The 23,993-nt window shown below is 39.0% G+C and overlaps 1 protein-coding gene across 3 annotated transcripts in view; it reads right to left on the reverse strand.

Moving 5' to 3' along the window:
* HYDIN (HYDIN axonemal central pair apparatus protein) overlaps positions 1-23,993 on the reverse strand; it is a 296,336-nt gene that overhangs the window by 188,979 nt on the left and 83,364 nt on the right. For all 3 annotated transcript variants that reach the window (XM_045534000.1, XM_045533999.1, XM_045533998.1), the window contains exons 10-13: positions 21,427-21,526; positions 9,458-9,576; positions 4,835-5,058; positions 2,532-2,599 (exon numbers count right to left, since the gene is read on the reverse strand). In XM_045534000.1, the coding sequence (XP_045389956.1) occupies positions 2,532-2,599; positions 4,835-5,058; positions 9,458-9,576; positions 21,427-21,526 (511 nt within the window). The remainder of the gene's footprint in view (positions 1-2,531; positions 2,600-4,834; positions 5,059-9,457; positions 9,577-21,426; positions 21,527-23,993) is intronic.

Here is a 23,993-nt window from a genome sequence, read left to right on the forward strand (position 1 = left end):
TAACTTTCCTACCTGGGGAATATCACCTTACACTGGAAGAGTTATAAAGAATCTTACAATGTGTTCACCCTTTGATCAAAAATTCATTATCCACAAACTTTGGGAAATGTACAGTATAAAAATAGTATTATTGATCATGAATTAGCCGACTCTCTGAGGCCCTTAGAATTCCTTGATGAAGAATTTTACCCTTAGTTCTGATAGCTATCAGATCAGGTTAGCTCCCTCTGGAACTCATAGACTATTCACCTTCTGAAGTAATAGCTGGAAGATCCATGTGAATACAAGTCTTTCATTAATCTGAGTCAACCTTGCTTCATGAGGACAACCATTAATAAGTATTGTCAAGAACCAACTCATCTATAAGTTTAAGAAACCTTCCCGAAAACCCACCTTCAGAAGCTCTCCCTTCTTTCCTTTTTTTTATTTCAAAATATTGAGGGGGTATAAATGTTTTTGGTTACAGGGATCACTTTTGTAATGCTTGAGTGTAAGTGTGCACATCACCCAGACAGTGTTCAAATAGTAGGTTTTTGCCCCTCCCCTCCCCTCCTCTGCCCTCTCCCATCTGCTTGGTTTCCACTGAGTTGTATTTCCCTCTGTGCGCATGTGTGCTCATTGGTTAGTTCCAATTTAATAATGAGTGCATGTGGTGTTTGTTTTTCCAATCTTGAGATATTTCACTTAGGAGGCTTTCAACCTGCAGAATGAGTACTCCGAAAGGCATATTCATGAAAGTGGTCTTCAGGGCCTTCTAGCAACTGGCCCTGCAGTGGAACTATGAGGTGGACCTTTGAGGGAAAAGATGTCCCACAAAAGCTGAATTATTGGCTGAAGACATGTTGAAAGATACTCTCACTGGAGATCTTAAATGGAGGTTTTCTAAAAAACTTCCAGAAGCAGATGACCTTCAGAAATAGAATGCTATTTCGAGATCCCCAGAACAAGCAGACGTTACATGAAGTAAACAGCTCCTGGCCAAGACTGATGGGATGAGATTTCGCTAGATGTCTGACATTACTGATTCTCATACTCTCCTTTGCAAGCTTTCGTTCTTCATCATTTTGCCGTGTTATTACATTTCCTATCTAAAGGTTATACAATTCTGATAGACCCTGTCATGTCTCCCTGACTGTTAATGACAACTTGCTTGGGCAGCCCTTGCTTACACCTACTATGATCTCTTCTACCAACCTTTCTAAGATCTGTGATTATTACAATTAAGCTTTGCCCCGATTTCCTACTTTACACCCTCCTCAAGTCAATTTCGATATTTCCCCTTGAGTTAAATACTGCCAGTTCATAGCAGGGTCATGGAATAGACAAGTATAATGCATCTTTTAATGCTTATGTTCAGCTCAACAACTCTGCCCTCAAATCCCAGATGGGTCATCCTATTTTGTAATGGCTTCTATGTCCACAATAATTGTTTTCCAAAGAACTGTTTTCCCTCAAAGTAGACAGGCCTACTGGAAATGAAGCAAAAGTCAAATTGGGAGGCAAGGAGGGAAAATGGAAAAGATTATAGAATATGTCTTTAGACTAGATTTCTCAACCTTTTTTATCATCACCTCCAAAAAAAGAAAATTAATTAAATATGACTTATATTAGATTTAAATTCTCCTAATAAGAGAAATTAAATATTAAGGAGTAAGATTATGTTGGGTAGCACTGAACTTTGGAGAACCACAAACCATTGGTACATTTAAGTTTTTTTAACCACTCAAAGACCAGTTTTTGCCCCTTTGGGGTCATCACCCCTGTGACAGTACAGAAATTCAGAGAGATCTCACTTGAAATGCTAATTTTGCCACTCCTCTGTGACCTTAGGAAATTATTTAACTGTTCCAAGACTCAGTGCTTCCATCTCTAAAATGGAGGTATTAAGCAGCACCTCCCTACAGGACTGCTAAAAGATTTCAACGTAGTACTGCATGTAATCCTCTTAGCAGTGACTGAAACACAAGAAGTAACCAATAAATGGAGATTCTGCTGCTACTGTTGTTATCACTTTTATTACTGGGGAAGCTTAGACAGGAAGAAATGGCTTAGGTAAGTAATTAAGTGAGAAGACAACACAAAAATACAGAAGAGCCTTCAACATGAAGGCATGGAACACCTGAATCAAACCACCACCGAGTTCACTTTAAACGTGACAGCATCTCCGTGAAGAGGCTGCTGTGTAGCCAGACTGGCAAATTAGAGGCTGCGTTGAAACACAGTGTTCACAATGTTCAGACAGTGGATGAAGCCTAAGGCTCTCTGTTGTCTTACTGTTGGAAAAGGGCAGACAGCCATGGCCTGACAGCTGCTGGTGCCCAGGACACAGCTATGCTTTCACATATAAACCAAGAAATGGCACCACGACACTGCTGCGCTACTGCCACAGAGCAAGGAAAGGACATTTCTAGATCCTCTTGGCTATTATCCACAAAAAGTGGTAAGCGAGGTTCTTTTAAAACCTCCCTCCTCCTACATAGAGAGAAAATGAATTCTATCCAATTTCGAATTTAAAACGGAAAATTACTCACCAAAGGCAACATCACCAAAGTGCAGAGCAGGAACATTAAAATGGAAGGTAGGTCCAATGACACAGCCTCTGGAAGAAGAATACAAGGTGGGGGAGTCGGGAGAGGTTCCAGTGAATTCAGGGAAACAATCAGGAACTGGGGTGAGGGTGAGGCTGGGTACTAAAACCTATAACTTGATAGTAAATCAATTATAGCATCTAGGATTTAAAGAACCTATGAGATGATGGCCTATCACACGGTTCTTAAAATTCTTTTTTAAGACTCAAACTGTCGGTTTTAGCAAACAGTGCTGTGGTTAACTTATTACGTTATTTCCTACCTAAAGAAAATAGGAAAGAAGCTCACAAAATTGCAGAAAGCAGTCATTTAATCAGTGTAGAAGTTGAACCACATTTGTTCAAAGGTACATAGAGGGAACTGTGGCTGAATAATAACATCTGGACTTAGATATGGTCACATTAATTCTAATAGGGATTCTGAATATTAAGACAGCCTATGCCAAGGTTGTACCATACACCAGTGCAATGGTCTGTTAAAATTATAATTTTAAAGACTACGAGAGAGAATGATTGAATTATTATATGTTAAGTGAAACAAGTTGAATACAAAATATATCTATGCTATGGTTCAAACTTTATAAAATTACATATGCAAAAACAGAAGAGAATAAAACTTCTCATGGGCAATTTAAAAAATCACATTAATTTTACAGTGCTGTTTATCCAACCACTTAAAATATTGTGTCATGTAATTAAAGGAGTAAATAGAAACAGTAAAGTATAATATGCTGATCTTTCAAGGCATACTAGCAAAAATCACGTGGTATTGAGAAAAGAGTACCTGGCAATAAAAGAGTAAGAAACAAAATTCCAGTACCCACATTAACTTTATAGACATTTCTTGGGCCCAAGGCCCAAGAAAGTATTTCTGACAAATTAATAAGTGGAGTCAGTGTTAATTTGTGGATCTGGGAATAGATGATATGTTCTACATGCATTTTCACCCTTTATGACTAGACATTTATTTGTGAGATAAGATTTTTACCAGGTTTTCAAAATTACTGTTAGTGGTTTGGAGTGCTAGGACATTTTTGGATACACGAAACACTGAGCATTAAAGGAAGTGAAGTTGGGAAGGGAATTTAGATAGATCCATTTCTCCTAGCAACTGGTGATTAGTTAGAGGATAGAGCCCCACAAACATTCTTTCCATAGTCAGGTTTTCCTTCCCTTTCAAAGGAATCAGGGATGAACATCCAAAATAAGAAAGTGGCATAAGAATTCAGGCAAATGGTAATGTCCAGAAGATAGAATGAAAGACTTAACCTCCACAGAGCAACAAGAGTACTAACTAGTCCAAGTTCACTTGTGAGCAGGTTCCTGGGAGATTCCTAAATCCTGTTATTAACAGTGGAAAACCCAAGTACTCCTTAACCTATTCAGACATTGTTAGTGACATGCACTAATCCTTTGGGATCTTTAGGATAAGAGATTAAAGATTTTAAAAATTCACCCAGGAAATGGCAGAACTATTATTCAATATTATCAGATGCTAGAAAATTTTTAAAATGACAGCTTCATTGAGACGTGATTCATATACCAGACAATTCGCCCATTTAAAGTGTACAGATCAATAGTTCTGAATTTCCCATAGATATCATGAGATCAATAAATTTTCCTAGGATCCTTCAGGTCATGTGTGTCTGTCTCTTTTCTCTGTTATCCCCAGCCCACAAGGGAGGCTTCAGCTTGTAAACGGAGGGAGGTTTTGCTAGTAGTCACCATAATAGGAGAGACTGCCATAGCAATGAACAACCTGTTGCTGTAGGAATCTAAATAGAGCAGTGTGTTTACAATGCTTGGAGGCAGTGTAGGTGAGGTCATGTAAAGAATTTCCTTAAGATAAAAACAAAAGATGAAGGTTTAGAGAAACTGTGATAACAGCCAAAGCTTAGCCAAGAAGATGACTTTATTCAAGTGTTACTGTAATAACTTAGTTTCTCTAAATATTCTAAAATAGAGAGTAACTAGAAATGAGTTTAATGTTTAAATCCTTCTTTAATAAGGTTATAACTTACACAGAAACTTACACATTTGGATTTAGATCCTCGAATGGCATATTACAGTAAGTTACACATGTTTACTAGGGAAACACTGGTAGAGATTTAACGCACCCCTTTATGCGGATGTGGTCCTATCAACACACAGTTATGGACATCCAAGATACGAGCTAGTTACGAAGTTCAAGAAAGCAGTAGGTAAAAACTTCAGTTGGATTCTATGTGAGTTATACACATGCCTTACCTAATGGTCAATTTCACAGGCTCAGGTGCCCCACTGACATTGACCTGGAACTCTTCTTCAAAGTGCCCCAGGATGGCAGAACTGAAGGAGATCTGGACAGCCTGGACTCCACTTGGTTCGATGATACCTTCCTTGGGACTGAAAACAAAGCAGGCCCCCAAAGGTGACACTGGAGGTATCACACTGAAAATGGCGTCGATGCTGCCTTTGTTGTACAGTACTGCCTGTATCAATAAAGGCAAGAATGAAAAGGTCAGTGGACCTCTGACCTATTTTCATATAAGCATGTGGCTATACTATTTAGCATGACACTAGAGAAAGCTGCTGGAATTGGAATCAAAGAAAAACTCTCAGGGACAAATGAACAGTCTGATGTTCTGAATGTTTGAAGATAGGACTTCTAAGCCAGAGAGTACTTTTACGTTTTTAGTCTCCTCTTTAAAATGAACTTAGTCATATGTGTTATACTTATGCTATCACGACTAATCATAATCAGATCTACTTTCAAATACCTTTTTTTGGTACTCTCTGTAAAGTAACTAAGGGAAAGGAAGGTATTTCTCTTATACGTAGGACAAGGCTGAGGTTAAAGCAGCATGCTGAAAAATAAAAAGCAAGTCAGAATAGAGTAGCAAGAACTGCCTAATCTTATGCTTATAATGTAGTTTAAAGGATGTAAATGAGACACCATTGTGAATTCCAGTTGACAACAGTCCTTTTTGTTGTGCTATTAGATTTTATCCTACTGGGGTATTTTCAACTCAAATTCCAATAGATGGATGATTGTTTTGAAATTCTTGTGGAAGCAATTGTTTTACTACAGAAAAGTTGTATTCCTATGTTAGTGTTCTGGAACCATGTTATTGCCCATATTTGGTTGCACACGAGGTTCTGTGTGTGTCTGTGAAGAGCTTGTGCCTGACATTCTGAGACCTCCACAGCAGGCCTCAGTCTAGTGCTTCTGCCCTCTCTCACAATTCCTGTACGGGAACCTGCACTTCAGCCACACTGTTCTATTCCTGGCATCCAAAGACACCACCTCAATTCCTTGCCAGTGCTGTCCTTACACCTAGCATGGTGAAGAGCAAGTTCTCTTGATTTTTACAGAAACTTCCCTCAATCCACACTTAAGGTTCTGGAGGACAAAGAGCATGGGAGAGCACGAGGAAACTTTCAGAAAGTTGGCAGGAAAACATGAGGCATATCAGGAACCTGGAAGCTGAGGGAGGAGGATTCCCAGAAGAGATCATATGTGGACAGAGGTCAGGAAAATAAGCTCTGAGAAAAGGTTACCAATTTTTAATTTTGAATTAGAAGTCATCCCTGACCTTGAAGCAGAGAGTTATTCCAACGGGGTAGGATTACAGAATCCAGAGGACAAATGTTTAGGGTGTGAGTGGGTGCAGAGGAAACAGTGGTGGCTAGTTTAGATTTCTGTTTTGAGAAGATTCATGGTAAAAAGTGAGAAGGGAGTGGCTAAACTGTGGGAAGGTATTTTAGAGGAAACTGACTATATCTGTATTAAATGAGATAATGCATACTCAGTGCCTGGCCTAGAGGAAGCACTCAACGAACTGAGGCCTGTTGTAAGAGAATAGGGTTCAGTAACCAAGGGAATGAGGTCTGGGTGGATGTACAGGAGGATGAGTTCATGGGCTCAGGTTGCTTCTTGAAAAGCAGGGAAGACACCAATAGCATGCGCAGGAGAGAGTCAGCAGCCTCTGCAGAAGAAGACAGCCACTCCCACCGAGAGAAGATGGCCAGTGCACCAAAATGGGTATATAAGTCATTGCTGCTCGCTATTTTATTCATCTTTTATGTTTCTTTCCCATCTCCCTCATTCTAAGCTCACTGGTAGTAAGAATCATGCTTCTCCCTTCATTCCTTTTAATGGCACCGCGTAGAAAAGTGATTATGGCTATTGACTCTGCAGCCAAGCTGTCTGGGTTCAAATCCCAGCTTTGCCATTGACTTACTAGCTGTGTAAACTTGGACTACCTAGCTTCTCTGAGCCCGAGTTTCTCCATCTATAAAATATCAGTACTACTAGCCTCTCATATTGAGGTAAGATTAAATCTATTAATGTATGTAACTTTTAGAGTAGTGGCTGGCAAATGATAGTGACTGCTATTTCCATCTCCAGCCTGAGCAGAATGGGTTTAAAATTTACCTGTGCTTAAGAAGCAACTAACATATACCAGTGGTAAGTCAAAAGCCAATTGGAGGCATTAAGTGGTAACTTGAAGGACCCTGGTTCTTCTCTTTGAAAAGGTGCATGAATTGCCTTTTACTTTTTTGGTTAACAGGAATGTTTTATGCAGATTTTGTGTATCATGACAGTTCTTCCATTTTTAAGAATATGCAAGTCATTCTTCTCCCCCTGACAAAGAAGCACCTACTTATGAATACGGAATCCAGCCAATAATTTGGGACATAATTCTGAGGTCTTTTGATTCCTGGTAATACTCTTACCCTTGCGGTCCAGCACTTTGGAGAGGAGAAAATTCATAATACAACTTCACCTCTTATTTGTTTTCCTTCTTAATTACACTGGGGAATAGTGTATACTCTTGGGGTTATAGTTCATTCTTTATGTATCTGCTAAGCTCAGCAATGACTAAGGGCAATAGCTAGTTATTCAAATTTGTCTCATGGAGGTAATGTAAAATAAATTGAAGGATGCAATGAAGCATCAGCATTAAATACGCAGAGAGTGCAAAATCTTCCCATAAGAAGCACCTTACACGTCCTTCTCTGCCACTGCACAGCTCTCAAAGGTGTCCAATCTGATACATCACCTCATTGAACACTTACTTAGCTGGCTGTGGTTTGCTTTACTATTAAAATCAGGGAGAGTGGGAAGTGGTGGCTCAAAGTACACTTCTGTTAAATTTACACTCAGGGAAATCCTATCCATTTTTCATCAGATCTAAAGGTCCTTTTTCTGATGTGGCAGCTATAAGTCTGTAAGATATAAGAGAAGTTCACACTGCATCAATTACAGACATAATATCAATTTAATAAGAACTACTGTACTTTTTTCCCTCTCCCTTAGCACTCTTCCTCTCAAATGCAATCCAGGGCAATGCAGAATGTAGCTGTCCCACTTGTCCTTTGATGACAGTCATGAGACTGATTTCTCCATTTATATTGTATTCCTGTGTATATTCCATCTCATCATAACATTAACATCTCTCTTTACCTTTCACATCATCTCATTTAGGCCACAGTTACCCTAGTGAACGTGGGAATGGAGGACACTGTCCCCATGCCAGGTTAGGCTGGGCTAAGAGCTGGGTTGGCTGGAGGCTGGATTTGCCCATGGTGAAAATGTGCGACGCTGAGGGCCTGAAAGGCTGAGAGGCCAGCAAAGGCCTTCTCTTCCCAGAGCGGGAGAAAGGGCGCTGGCAACCCAGTTCTCACGAATGTTACAAGTTGTATCACCTTGCCAAGTTCCTCAACTGCTCTGGTGGTCAGGTTTGCTGTTCCCTGAGCTCATTTTATCTTTGTTTTGGACTTTATATGATCAATAACAACAAAAAAATGTCTATAGTATTTGATATATATGTTTTTATATTTGTTTATTATAGTATCTAGTGTTACCTTAACTGGTAAAGCTTGTCTAAGCCTCCACTTACTCAGCTACAAAGTAGGAAGAGTAATTGTACCGACTCTGCAGGGTTTTGTGAGGAACAAATGAACTGATGGATGGCAAAGCACTAGCACTGTGCTCAAAGCACATTAAGGACAATGCTGCTGATGGTACTAACCACTGCATGACTCATACTTCTCATTTGTAAAATAGGTATAATAAAACCTACCTTGCACAGTTTTCTAAGGATCAGAAATTACACACACACAAATACATAGACAGGCACACACAATAAAGCATGGAACCTGACACGTATTTGTCACTCATTAAATAATTGCTTTTCTTACCTCTATAAATATACAACCATAGACAATTTAGGAAGCTTTCTAAAACAAAGTTTCAATGGTCATAGCTTTGAAATAGCGTTAAAATAAACCCCAGATACAATTTAGTGATGAGGTGACATTGACGTAACATTGATCTAGAAAAACCCATGAATACAACGCGTAAAATTTCATTTTCTGTTTAACTGGAAAGACAAAGCAAGAAGGTCTTTACCAGAAACCATGATGACTGGGTTTTTAAACATGGATTGCAAACTAGTGCATTCTGAGAAAATTCTAAGTGTGAAAACAGCCATCCTCATTAGGACAGTCTAGAAAATGTAAAAGGTTCTCTATCCTCTGCTCTGTAGGATTTTTTGTTGTTGGAGAACAAGCACTAAACAGATGGGGAGATGTATTTATGGTTTTCCCCTTTGCAATCTACAACATGATGAGGATAAAACAAATTAAACTATAATGTTGATGCTTTTTGGCTTTTTAGTAAAGTTAGAGAGGGCTGACAAAGATGGAAAAAGTTGCTCCCCTCAACCTGCCAGGAGGGAGTAGAAAGAGTCAGAACATTTCAGAGTCTAAATAAGGATGAGTAGTAGCTAATGGATGTGATTGTACAAATAAAAACATAAAGTAAAACAAACAAAAAAAAGCCAAGTACTGTTTGCAGTCTCAATGGACAATTCTAGCGCTTACCTCATAACAATGTACAGATCCAATAAAAACTTTCCCAATATCGAGCAATTCAAAGTTGAAGTAAATCTTAGGTCCCATTCCTTCCCCTTTGATTCGGAGGGGCAGACGGATCTCTCGGCCTATAAAAACAATTCAGATTTTATGACCCTAAATGGTGCTTTATTGCCCCAAATTACCCACAACTTGTTAGCACTGTAAACAATCAAGATTATTAAACAACTCCCTGAACTGCACTGAGGGACTGGCAATTTCATCAATGCTCAAGATGTATCCTACGTGGGAGCTGATCACAATCCTGAAAGACACAATCCTGAATGCTGAAATCCCAAAAGACGAAAATCCCAAAAATACAATTCTGGAAAAAATAATTTAAAAAATCTTTAAAAGATATTTATTTACCTTTGTAAAACGGGATTTATTTGAGAAACATGAAAACACAACAGAACATTTCTTTGGCTACTTTCCATGATAAAATAGGCAATAATATGTATTTTGGCAAGCATAAACACTCAGGTATGCGAATGACAGTCACTTGGGTGTAACAGATATGAGCAGACAAACCATATTCACAAAGAAATAGGTCAAAAGGGAATGAATGCACACCACTATGGTTGGTAACTGCAGACATCCAGCTTTGTAACTGCAGTCATCTGAAATACTGTGACGAGCAGCCGAAGTCTTTTGACACAATCGATCAAAAACTATGACGGGTCACCACCACATATGCAGTAACCCAAAGAGCTGAGATCTTGAGAAATTTTATCTTTCACAAATGCAAATGTGCAAAAAGGACATCTGTTCATTTATTGAGGAAGTTTCAACATTTTTATGTACATGCCCTATGCCTGTATACAAAGTCAACATTGTGATAATGCGCTTTTGTGGAGTCAAATTTCTGATGTCCAGGGAACAGAAGCAAAGTCTGTCCTAGCTCTGGCAGAGACAGAGAGTGCGAGAGCACATTCTGTGTTCTGTGTTTGCTCTCCCTAGGCTCCTGGCCAGTTGGATGGTGCCCACGACATTAAGGGCAGATCTTCCTTCCCCCACTTAGTCCACTCAGACTCACACACTGGTCTCCTCTGGCAACACCCTCACAGACACACCCGAAATAATGCCTCACCAGGGTTCTAGATATCCCTTAATCCAGTCAAGTTGATACCTAAATTTAAGTCCACAAGCCTGCCCCTTGTCAACCTGGCACCCTTATGCATCTCCTTAAATGATACTAAATTTCCAAATAAAGACAAATAACAAGGTAATAATTCTGCCTAACATGATGCAACTATCCTATGTGCAACTGAAAACACATTAATCCCTTCCCCAGAATTCAGCTTTCAAGATTTCAACATTCAGGATTTTAATCTTTTGGGATTGTGATTTTTAGAATTTTAGACTTTAGGGATTTAGACTTCAGAGATTTTGATCTTTCAGGATCTCAACATTTGGGATTATGGCATTCAGGATTGTGTCTTTTGGAATTATAATCCAAACACATTTTATCTTTAGGAAATAGGAATACTGCTTGTTTTTTTACCTTTAGGGAACAGAATACATTGGAATTTAGACTTACATTTTAGCAGAAAAAAAATTCAAAATTTTAACTCAATTCTTATTCTTCTGAAGTTTCTTATAAAGAAAAGTAATTTCTCTAAGTCAGAGAAGGGTGACCACTGATTGATGCTTCTCACAAAATGAGAGCCACTATGGGGCTCGAAGGGACATTATTCATATTGATATTCCCTAAATTTAGGAAGATCCAGAGTATTAGGGATCTGAGTCTAGGGGTCTTACCTGACCCTCACTTTGTAGAGTTTTTTCCATATGGAGGTAATGAAATGCATTTAACAATACCCATTATAACACAACCACAATGGACCCAGGGGCAAGACAGAGCATATAACTTTTGAAGTACTGACTAATTTTGTTCCCCTTTTTAAAATAAAATATCTGTGTTTGAAAATATATGATCATTATAAAAATTAAAGAGAAGGTGAAAAATTCTCTCATAATTCCATCACCCAAAGATAACCACTGTTAACATTTTGGTGCCTGTCCCTCCATATTTAATTATATCAACATACTGTTAATGTACATGACAGCATATACTACATCCCTTTGTAAACTGCTTTTTTTCACTTAACAATACACTTGGAACATTTTAACATTTCATTACCTACAGATCTATTGTCTCCTTCTTAATGGTTGCATGGTCAACTGTAGGGAGGTAAATATTTTTAAACCTCTTACTGGACATTTAAGTGGTTTCCAACTTTTCACTACAACAATTTACAGTGTAATTGTTATCCTCAGATATGTATCTGTGAATAATTTTCCTATATTGTATTCAAGCACTTTGAAGATATATCATTCCACTGTTTCTGTTGAGAAGACAGCTCAGAGCGTCATTGCTCCTTTGAGATAGTATGTCTTGTCTTCTGAATTTTTTTATGAATACATATTGATTGATTTTTGCCTTTGGTTTTCAGCAGTTTTATTATGATGCTCCCAGCTGTGGTTGGAAATTTATCCTTTTTGGGGTTTGTAGCACTTCTTGAATATGTGAACAAATACCTTTCATCAATTTTTGAAAAATTTTCAGTCATTTTTTCAAATACTGTTTCTGGTCTACCTTTCACTTCTCTCTTTTTTGTTTTTGAGACAGAGTCTCACTCTGTTGCCTGGGCTAGAGTGAGTGCCGTGGCGTCAGCCTAGCTCACAGCAACCCCAAACTCCTGGGCTTAAGCGATCCTCCTGCCTCAGCCTCCCGAGTAGCTGGGACTACAGGCATGCGCCACCATGCCCGGCTAATTTTTTTCTATATATATTTTTAGTTGGCTAGATAATTTCTATTTTTTAGTAGAGATGGGGTCTCACTCTTGCTCAGGCTGGTCTCGAACTCCTGACCTCGAGTGATCCACCCACCTCGGCCTCCCAGAGTGCTAGGATTACAGGCGTGAGCCACCGCGCCCAGCCCACTTCTCTCTCTTTAAGAAAAACATACACACACACACACACACACACACACACACACACTCATATATGTGTATGTGTGAGTGTACATATATTTGTGTGTATATATCCTTTTTGCCACATTCCATTAGATTCTTTTGTTCTTTTCTGTATTTTATCTATACACGCTTCAGTATTTTTAGATATTTCTTTTGATTTATCTGATTCTCAGTTCACACAATCTACCTCTGGCTATAACTAACAAGCTGTTAAATTCATCCACTGAGTTCTTAATTTGTTAATATAACTTTTCAGTTCTAGATTTTCCATTAGAATTTTTATAGTTTCTAGGCCTCTGCTTAACTTCGTCTGATAAAAACATTTTAAAAAATCTATGTCTGATAATTCTATTTTCTGGTTCGCTATGAATTTTCTTCTATTGTTTATCTTGGTTTTCTATCAGATCGTCTTATCTCCTCACATGCCTGGTTATTTTTTGACTGAGTGCTGATTAGCATATATAATCCCAGATAATCCAATATAACTGTTCTCAACTAAGATTTTGTGAAAGAATTAAGCCCTGTAACAAATCATTTGAGTGATTAGTTTCTCAATCTCTCAAGAAGGGTATGGAGCGAGTACCATCCCAGATATAGAAGAAAGAAGTTAATTCCTCATAAACAACAGGTGCCTTAGAACATTAGGAATTATCTTCTGGAACCTCAGGGGAGAACTGTCTTAATCAAATCATTATCTGCAAAATGATTCAAAGCTGAGCTTCAGTCTTTGTGAGAGCTGGTCCATTTTTAGTCCCTGCTCCCATCCAAGTCTTGGAGATTACTGGGATCCCTCCTCCCTGTACATCCCAGGAACTTCTGTATTTTCTTCCCTAACCCTACTTAATTTTTCAGCCTCTCTGCAGTTTCTACCAAAAAGGCAGCATCTTTAAGGAAAAATGGCCCCCAAAGTCTGATAGTCTTGGTTTCCTTCTCCTGGATCTTGGCTCACCATAATTCTTCACTGTCCTAGTAGCTCTCTTTTGCCTTCAAAACAGATTTTTAAAACTATTTTGCTTTGTTTTTCTAGTTGTTCTCAGTGAGAGATTTAATCAAAATTACCCAGCCTACCATTACTAGAAGTAGATTTCTGAAACAAAAGGATGTACATTTGGGATTTTGATAGCTATAGGGATATTGCCCTCCAGGATGGTTGTACTAATTGCCCACAAACATCAACAGTATTTAAGGGTTCCTGTCTCTCCACATCCTCCCCAGCAGTGGGGATATCACTACTTTTGAAAACATTTGCTAGTTTGATGGTTTTCCTTAAATTTCCACCATTTGAATTTCAAGTTCTTTAAGGAAAAAGGATATATTTGCTCTGTATGTAACATTTTGAATGTTCAAAATACTTCTGATGCTCTGTTAGATGGAATTTTCAGAATTACAGCAAATACACTTGGAACAACCAAGTGATATTTCTACTTTATTATCATTATAATGCCTTGTGACATTTTATGTTTCATTGTCTTCTGTTGCTATTTAAGCTCTTGTATCTTTAATGCTTTCTCCCCATGAATGTCCTTTTAAAGACAGGAATACTTGTCCCTTTATTCCCTCTAGTTCTTGGCAACATGGCAGTCATTAGTTAGGCAAATATTACTTTGATTATAAAGAGCAATCATTCGGACAGCTAATTTACCCAAAGAGTTCCTCTATTCCCTAGAAAAGAAGTTTCTTTAAAGATTAGGTGTCACTGATGACAAGTATTCTATAACATAAGTAAAACTTCCAAGGGCCCAAACCTCATCATCCTGCTCTATTTAGAGTTCTAATCTATTGGCAATAATGTGTACTCTTTGGTCAAGAGAAAAGTATTTTGATTGAGATCCAACTTTTGGAATGGCAAAGAAAGAGAACTACAAATATATCATGGAATAAACTGCAGGACTATTTATAACTGTCAGGCCTAAAACTTTCTCCATCTGTTACCTTGACTGCCTTCCTTAAAAAAAAATGGAGATGTGTTATAATAAAGTAGGGAGGCAATGTTTCTTTGGTAATTATTAATTACTTCAAAGGAATCTATCTGTCTTATTTGTAACTGGCCATTTCCCTCACTCAGGATAGAACAGGAGTGCAAGTAATATCTAGTGTTGCATTTCTAAGAGTTAGTCTAAATTTTAGAGTCATATTATAAACACTACTTTTCCATAAGATTTTCTAAGTAGATATTTTTCTTATCTTGGCAAAAGGCAGCAAGAGAGACAAGCATGAAGGATCTTAGTAAGCTCGAAGGACAGATTCCTACTGGAAGAGAAAAATATTAAAATGTTTTTTGAAATAAAGCAGTTTCTTATCTATGATTACAGCCTTCTGGTTTCATATATGAGAAGCAGAGAAAGAGAGATGTGCTACAGAACCCCTTTAATGACCTTGAAATTCCTGAATGCAACAGACTTCATTGCATTCATTGCATGCCAGAAAATACAAACAATGGGCTTTCAAAATCTTGCCATCTGCTATGGTCTGAATCTTTGTTTCCTCCCCCTCAAATTCATATTCCCAAATCCTAATTCCCAAGGTGATGATATTAAGAAGTGGGGCCTCTGGGCGGAGCCTTCATAAATGGGGTTAGTTAGTGCTCTTATGAAAGAGGCGCGAGGGAGCTTGTCTGCCCCTTCCATCATGTGAAGACACAACAAGGCACCACCTGTGAAGAATGGGCCCCTCCAGACACCAGATCTGCTGCTGCTGCCTTGATCTTGGACTGTCCAGCCTCCAGAACTGTGAGGAATAAATTTCTGTTGTTTATAAATTACCTAGTCTCTGGTATTTTGTTATAGCAGCCCAAGACTGTACAATGGCCCCCAAAGATATTCACATCCTCATTCCTGTAAATATTATTTTATATGGCAAAATACCTTATGTGTTGAAAGAAGCAGTTAAGAATTTTGAGATGGGGAGATTATCCTGCATTATCTTGGTAGGCTCTAAATGTAATCACAGATGTCCTTAAGAGGGAGGCAGAGGGAAATGTGATACAGAAGCTGAAAAGACAATGTGATCTAAGCAGACGGGAGTGATGCAGCCACCAGCCAAGGAATGTTGACAGTTTTAAAAGCTGGAATAGACAAAGAATGAATTTTTCTGAGGAACCTCCAAAAGAAACCAGCCCTGCTGACACCTTGACTTTAACCCAGTGAGTTCTTGCGAGTTGCTGGGACTACAGGTGCACACCATCATGCCTGGCTAATTTTTCTATTTTTTATAAAGATGAAGTCTCACTATGTTGCCCACGCTGGTCTTGAACTCCTAGCCTCAAGCAATTCTCCCACCTTGGCCTCCCCAAAGCACAACGATTACTGGTGGGAGCCACTGTGCCTGGCCCCTACTACAGTTGTTAGTAAGTCTTAACACATGGTGAGGCTGGCCCTCGCACATTCTTGTTTGTGTGTGTGTGTGTGTGTGTGTGTGTGTGTGTGTGTGTGTGTGTGAATTTTCTAGGCAATCCTAGCTGATCTATTTCCTCCATAAGAACTTTGGAATCGGCTTGACTAATTTAAAAAAACTTACTGATATTATTACTGGGATCACATTATATTTACAGGGAGAATTGACCTATTTATGATGTTGATCTTCCTAACCAGAAACATAGGCATACCTTGTCATTTGTTTTTGTTCAAGACTTTTTAAGTCTAGATTATGTATACATGGATATTTGTATATTATTCTCTATATTTTCTCTATGTTTGAAATAGTTGGTAATTGAGAATATAATTTAAACAGAATAGGTGATCAAGAAATTTCTTTGGGACGAAAAAAACTTAATATGAGGTTGCAGTCTGATGAGTTTTGAGAAAGAAACCTACCAATAGAGAGACTACTATTCACCTATTATTCTGAAAACCCAAAAAAGTTTTTAACGATTGGGGTGATTTTCTCTTTCCTAAATATACTTCAACCTCCACTCTTCAGTTCAATTAACATAAAAATCAAAAGTCCGAAATTATCCTAAAAATTCAGATTTTTCCCTTTTATGATGTACAGAATGAAAATGGACAATGAGGTTTCATCTTAATTGGGAATCGAAGGAAGTGGGTGCATCTGGAATCATCTCCACAGTGCAGCTTTTCTGCATTTGACTCTAAAGCACCGTGAACAATGTTATCTAGCAATACATTTCAGTTAAAATTAGAAAGCGTTACTTCCTTTTGAAGTTCCCATATGCTGATCCAAACCACATTTGTGGAGTTGCTCTTTACATTTGTTTAAAAAGGTAATCTTCATGATTAAGTTAGGAATGTCCACAATTCCACTGGAAAGTCAAAATAGATGAAAGATCAGTTTCAAGACCCAGATCAAACCATCAGCAAGTCTTTATAAATATCTAACATACAGATTTAACTACTTCTAAGAAAATCTGAGGATTTCAAATGTGGAAAACTTGTTGAGTTTCAGATTAACTGAAATGATGTTCTATTTGCCATATTCAGATCTGAGCAGATCGCTACCCTGCTTAGAGCCCTTCAGTGATCGCCGACTTCACTCCGCATAAAGTCCCGTGTTCTCAGTCTGGCATTCAACCTTTATGAACTGGACCCTGCCCACTATTCCAGCCTCATTTCTGGCACTGCCTCTCCCCTCCCCAGCCAGTCCGTCAGTCAGTCTGTCAGGTGGTCAGTATGTCTGATGGTCTCTCTCAATCTCCATGGCAGCCACACCCTAAGAATTTGTAATCCTTTCTTATTTCATACTCTTGCTATGTATTTTCACAAAGTATTTTCCTGTCTGACAAGCCCAACCTTTTTATGTTTTTGTTTTTACTTGATTAACAAATACATGAAGAGTTACTTTCTCTCAGCAGCCTGTCTTGACACCCAAGACTGAGCTGTGTGCCCTGTATCCTTTTCTATTACCATTCATTCACTGCACAGTGTTGCAATATAAACTGTCGGCCTATGTGTCAGTTTCCTCCATTCAATTCTATACTTTCTGAGGGTGGGGCTATGCTTTTGTACTCAGGATGTCTAGATATAAAAAGCTTTCAGGCTGGGCAGGTGGCTTATGCCTATAATCCTCAGCCTCCAGGCTGAGGCAGGAGGATTGCTTGAGGCCAGGAGCTTAAGACCAGCCTGGGCAGTATAGTGAGACTCTCATCTCTTCAAAAAATAAAGAAAACAATTAACCCGGCATGTTGACATGCACCTGTAGTTCTAGCTATTCAGGAGGCTGAGGCAGGAGGATCATTTGAGCCCAGAAATTCAAGATTACAGTGAGCTATCATCATGCCACGGCACTCCAGTCGGAGTGACAGAGTGAGACTCTGTCTCACATAAAATAAGTAAATAGCTTTCAAAAGAAAAGAAGGTTGCAGCTGGAGATGTGAGTTAAATCTCATGCATCTTGAGAAAACTCCCACAAGACCAGTGGCTTTCCCTGCTACTTCCTGTCTCTGAACATATGTTCACAGATTGGAACATTGTACAACAATGAAAATGAAATACAACTAGAGCAAAAGCAACGGCAGGGATGAAACATGCAGACTGATTTCAGTTACATTTCAAAACAGGCATTACTGAACTGTATTGTTTAGGGATATAGACATGGAGTAAAAACCACAAATGAAAGCCAGGAATTGATGGTTGTAAGGGACAGATGGTGATTATCTCGGTTGGTTGAAGTGAGAAAAGTGTGATTGGGAAGGGACTTACAGGAGGCCTCAAGGGGGCCGGGAATATTCTATTCTTGATCTCGGTGGCAATTACATAGTGTTTGCCTTATAATTATTTGTTATAATGTATATGTATGTGCATTAGTTCCCTACTGCCCCTACAACAAATTATCACAAATGTAGTGGCTTACTGTACAAATACATTATCTTAAAGTTCTAGATGTCAGAATTCCAAAGTAGGTCTCACCAGGTTAAAATCAAGGTATGGTAGGGCTGTGCTCCTTTCTGGAAGCTCTGGGAGAAAATTTTTTTTTTTCACCTTTTCCAGTTTCTAGAGGCTCTGCCTGAATTCATTGCCCCATCCATCTTTGAAGCCAGAAATGGCTGGTCAAGATTTTCTCATATTGCATTATTCTGACACTGAGACCAATACTTCTGCCTACATTTTTGGCATTTAGGGACCCTTGTGATTACAATGAGCCACCCCCATGATCCAGGGTAATCTCCCCAACTTAAGGTCAGCTCATTAGTAACCTTAATTTCATGTGCTGCCTTAATTCCTCTTTGCCATGTAATATAATATATCCACAGGAACATACTTACAGACTGGGGGGATTAGGGCGTGGGCATCTTTGGGAGGCTACTACTGCGCCTACCACTGCGTGTATTACATGCATTTTTGAATCTATCTTCTACTTTACAATGACACAAGGTTAAAAATTAAATTTTGGTACATAAATACAAAGGATTCCTATACAACCACAAAAAAGAATGACACCTTTTATTTAGTGTTATGGAATAATCTCTAAGAAATATTTAAAAAGCAATGTTACAACCACTGTATAGAGTATACTATCATTTGTATAAAAAGGCATGAGAGGGAAACGAAACATACCTATGTATATTTGCTTCTACATACCATATATATCTCAGAGTAAAGCAAAGCAAAACAAAACAAGTGAAGGAGCTTTTCTGTCTGCCTAAGATGTATTTCTTAGTGACCTAAGACCAGGAGGTTTTGCCAGCTCGTTGAAGATAATAGTAAGGAATCATCACTAGCTCTTGAAAAGACAGATCGAATTGCATAGAATTTACAGGGAAGATAATATGGAATTACCATGTAAACAAAGTCCTTCCCTAGCAAGTGTATCTTTTAATAAACCACTAACAAAATAAAGAAGAATGTCATGCAGATGGAAAATTATACTATTCAGTTTACCCAGGATGTGAATTCTGTGGTAGAATTCGGAATTACAAACCAAACAATAGATAAATACGACTAGTTGTGTAATGTTCGGGAACCTCCCGGAGAGCAGCCAAGCCCCTGGAATAAAGGCCAAGCACGACGTCCACGGGGAGCTGCAGATGGGAGGCGGGTCCCACCACCTGTGGCACGGGAGGCACTGGAGCATTTCCAGCCCATGTCCGACACCGCTGGACCAACATTTCCTCCAGACCCGTTAGGAAGGCTGGTGTAGGTGATGCTGGTCTGAAGTGTGGAAACAGACTAATGTCAATCCAGAAACTCCTAGACCATTCCACATTCATTCTAGGGACATCTTAAGAATCCCACACATGTCCGAGGGAGAGATCAGATCAAACCAGGATTCTATCAATCATTCATTCATTTTTTCAGTTATTTGCTCATTCATTTAGTCGACATTTATTGAGTAGCTTTATTTTCTTGGTGCTAGCAGGAGAAGATAAACTGTATGATTCCAAGATATAAATTCCCCAAACAGGCAAAACTACACTATTTTGCTCAGGGATGAATTTTTAGGTGGTAAAATTATATATAAAAGCAAGAGAATGACTACCATAAAAGTCAAGGTGATGGTCCTATCCAGGGAAGGTGACGGGAACATCATCAGGAAGGGACACAAACCTCAGGGAGGTGGGGGGCAGCACAGGTCACGCAGCCCATCCTTCTGTGTGTTCTAAGACTGCCCTTTTTTACACAGAGAAGAGTAACTACACGGGTATGGACTGAGTAGTGGAATATTTGCATTTGAAAGGACTTCAATGACTGTGTACGCTTACTACGCTTGCCTCAGTTTAAAATAACCACAGCAGCACACTTTCCTGGGAAACCCACACACAAAACCGCAGAAGTAAATAACACCAGCTATTGTTCCAGAGGTTGATCTGCTCCATTACTGCTGGGATTAACTAAGATAGCATCTACCAGGCTTCTTCACTTAGTTTTCTCCCCTTTATAATTGGTAAGTATTTTCAGGGAAGACATTTTGAGACAACATAAAATCCTCCTCCATGCCCCACTTTCACCCACTACTACTTTAAGATTCACTGACGCTTCTTACCTGAATTGGTTATTACTGTGATGACTGCCAAATGGTACGTTTTTATTAAGTGGATTCATAGATTCCATTTAATCAATGGATTATAATCTATTAATATCATTATTTATTTTGATTCTCGGCTTGTTCCAAATGTGGTCAGTGGGAGTTTCTTTGCAGACTTCTGGGTCATTTTGACATGTCCCCATCATTCTTTGAGCCCTTCCTTACTTTCCAGCAAAGGGAATGTTCCAGGCTCATCTTGTTCTTTCCCTGCCTCACTCCTGGAATCAGCCAGGTCCTTTCACTAGAGAGTGGCATTTAGAAACCAAGCTTTGGGTGCTCTGTGTGCTCATTGCTAGCAGGGTCTCAAAGCTTCCAGGACCTCCCAATAGACGCAGTCAGGAAATATACACATTTACGGACATCTGCATATACGCACATTTACACATATATTTATTTCTGTATCTATCTATACATACGAACAACAATAAGTTCATACTGACAACGCCAATTCCAAATGGTTTATCTTAGCCACCTTCTTTGTATCTCCTCCTCCAGGAGTGAAAAATACTGGCTCCCATCATACTCAATGTATTTACTTTTTTGTTTAATCCCTCTGTATTATTGAATCTCCTGATGTCATCGGGCTGCTACCCTATTTGTACACCCTCCTTGTTGCTCTGGCCTCTGCCAGGCTGCCTTCCCATCCCAGTTGGCATGCATTATTTTGAGTAAAACTTAAAAAGAAAAAAATTAATAGCCAAATACTACAAAAGGCACAAAAAGTAACACGGTGGGAATCCGTCACGAGTAATGACCTTACTGCTATGAGACCCATGGTTCCCATGTCCCCTACTCACCACAAGTGTAAGCACTTTAAAGTTTGATCTGTTCTAGAAAGAAGTGACAAGGCCATTGCTTGGCTCCACTATTCCCGTGCTGCTATGGTGCACTGCCCGTGGGCTGAGCCACACATACATGCAGATGCCCCACTTCACGCTCTGGGCACTTGGTAACCTGAGTTTAGCACAAGGAGGAGGTCTCTACCTGAAATGTCGCAGTAAACGGTCTGTTGGTAGAGCTTGGCTTCTAGAGGGTTAAAGTACACAGTGATTTCAGCTGATGAATTGGGCCAGACCTCACCTTCCTAGAAAACAAAAGAATCGTTAAAAGAAAAAAAACAATATGATGAAAGGAAGGCACTGCTTTTAAATGTTGTTATTATGTTATAATTCCACAAATTTTGTTTTCATAAAAATTGTATATATTTAAGGTATACAAAATGATGTTTGATGTACATATATACAAAGTGAAATGATTACTGCAGTCAAGTAAATTAACAAATCCCTTTCCTCACATAGTTACCTATTGTGTGTGTGTGTGTGTGTTGAGAGCACCTGAAGTCTACCCTCTCAGCAAATTTCCAGTATACATTGTTATCAACTACAGTCACCATGCTGTACATGAGGTCTCCAGAACTTACTCATCTTAAAACTGTAAGTTTGTACCCTTTGACCAGCATCTCCTCATTTCCCCCACCCCCTGACCCCTGGTAACCACCAATCTATTCTCTGTTTCTATGAGTTTGACTTTTTTCTAGATTCCACATACAAATGAGATCATGTGGTATTTGTCTTTCTTTGTTTGGCTTCACTTAGCACAGTGACTTCCAGTTTCATCTACGTTGTTACAAATGGTAAGATCTCCTTCTTTCTTAAGGATGAATAATATTCCACTGTGTGTATGTATTTCTTTATCTATTCATCTGCTGATGAATAGATAAAGGCTGCTTACTTGTGAATAATGCTACAGTGAACATCGGAGTGCAGATATCTCTTTGAGATACTGATTTCTTTCCCTTGGGGTATATACCCAGGAGAAAGATGGCTGGATGATATGGCAGTTCTATATTTAATTTTTTGAGGAACTTCTATGCTGTTTTCCATAATGTTTACACCAATCTACATTCCCACCAACAGTGCACAAAGGTTCAATTCTAGGAAATTTAAAGGAAACATTTTGACAACAAATGTAAGAAGGCATCACTTTACCCAGCAGGTAGTAAACTGCTTGCTCACTTCTGAGGTGAAACAAGTTGGAAACAAGCTTCAGAGATAATTTCAGTGAGTTTATGAATATATAAGGAGTTACTAAAGGAAACTAGGATATATAGAACATTTTAAAAATGCATGTTCAGTGAACAGTCACTGTCTGTCCAGTGGGTGCCCAGCATCTGGGCTTCAGAGAAGCAGAAAAGTGTAGGCCCAGACTGCAGGGAGCTCACACCTTACTGGGATGATAAACATTTATACAGATATTTTATACTATATGTGATAAGTGCTGTGTCTATGTAAATAAAGTCCAGAGGGCTCAAGAGGAAGAAGTACCTGACTTCCTTGGTGGAGGTACCACATTGCTAAACAGCACAAGGAAACACTCTTATTCTAGAAAAACATAGCAACAGTCTGAGGAGGAACAGTGGCTGCATTCCCTCTGTTTCTGCTCCAGTGTGGTATCTCTCCCTTTAACTCAAACCACCCCGAAGTCATAATCAGGAAACCAAGTTTTGCCACTGTAATGCCACATGCCACGTATCAGAAGCCCCTTGTTAGGTATACTTTGATTAAAAAAATTTTTGTACTAACCGCGTAACCCAGGCCTCTTCATTAACTTCTCAGGGCTACCAAAGAAGATGCTGATAGCACTGGCCTCAAAGGGTTTCCTAAGGTCTGATGAAGTCATGCAGGTTAAATGCTCTGCCCCATGCTCGCTAATGAACTCAGCAAGGGCTCAGGAAGTAACTGTTTACTACGATCAATGTTATTTTTAGGCCACTTACAAGTTCTAAGATGAAAGTATTGAAAAAATGGGGAAACGTGTGAGTTTTTTCTATGTTTTTTGTAAATAGGGCTAAATGAGCATATTTGATAAACATATCCAGAAATCTATAAACAGTCCTACCAGCTAAATAGAAAACTAAGGAAAGACAACTTTATAAATAATTAGGCTCCAGTTTCAGACAGTTCCCAGTGAATACTCTATTTGCAGTCTGGCTAGAAATGAACATACTTCTGGAATAAGAATTGAGAAGAGAAGAAAATGACTTAAAATGCAGACATAAAACAAGAGGAAGAAAATAAAATATTAGAGCCAATTTGGGCTTCTTTATGAACACAGTCTGATCAGCGTGCTTCTCAGGCAGCAGCCCTCCTGACTCCAGAATGAGGGATGGCTCAGAGGCTCCAAGAAGTAACAGGGAGAGCTGTGAATGTCATGTGAATTCTAGGGGCTCTCACACCCTGAGATCAGCCTGCAAGAATGAAGGCTGCATGTGGGTAGGCAATGTTCTGTCTCCACACCTAGACCAGAGATTGCTCTTAGTAGATGCTCAATAAATATTTGTTAAATCAGCCATATCTACTCACAGTTTGTACACTGTGTAGTTATTAGCAGACACCTATTCATCTTTGCAACCTGCTTCTGCCACTTTCTCTTCCTCTGGAACCCCCAAAGTCATACAGTTTTAGAGGCAAAAGAGACCTGGGAGATCATGCAAGGAACAGAGAAGTCCTGAGAACCTTATTTCTTTAGGAATTTCACTGTGATGTTTTGGC

This window comes from Lemur catta, chromosome 20 (assembly GCF_020740605.2).
Source record: "Lemur catta isolate mLemCat1 chromosome 20, mLemCat1.pri, whole genome shotgun sequence".
Classification (NCBI taxonomy): Eukaryota; Metazoa; Chordata; class Mammalia; order Primates; family Lemuridae; genus Lemur; species Lemur catta.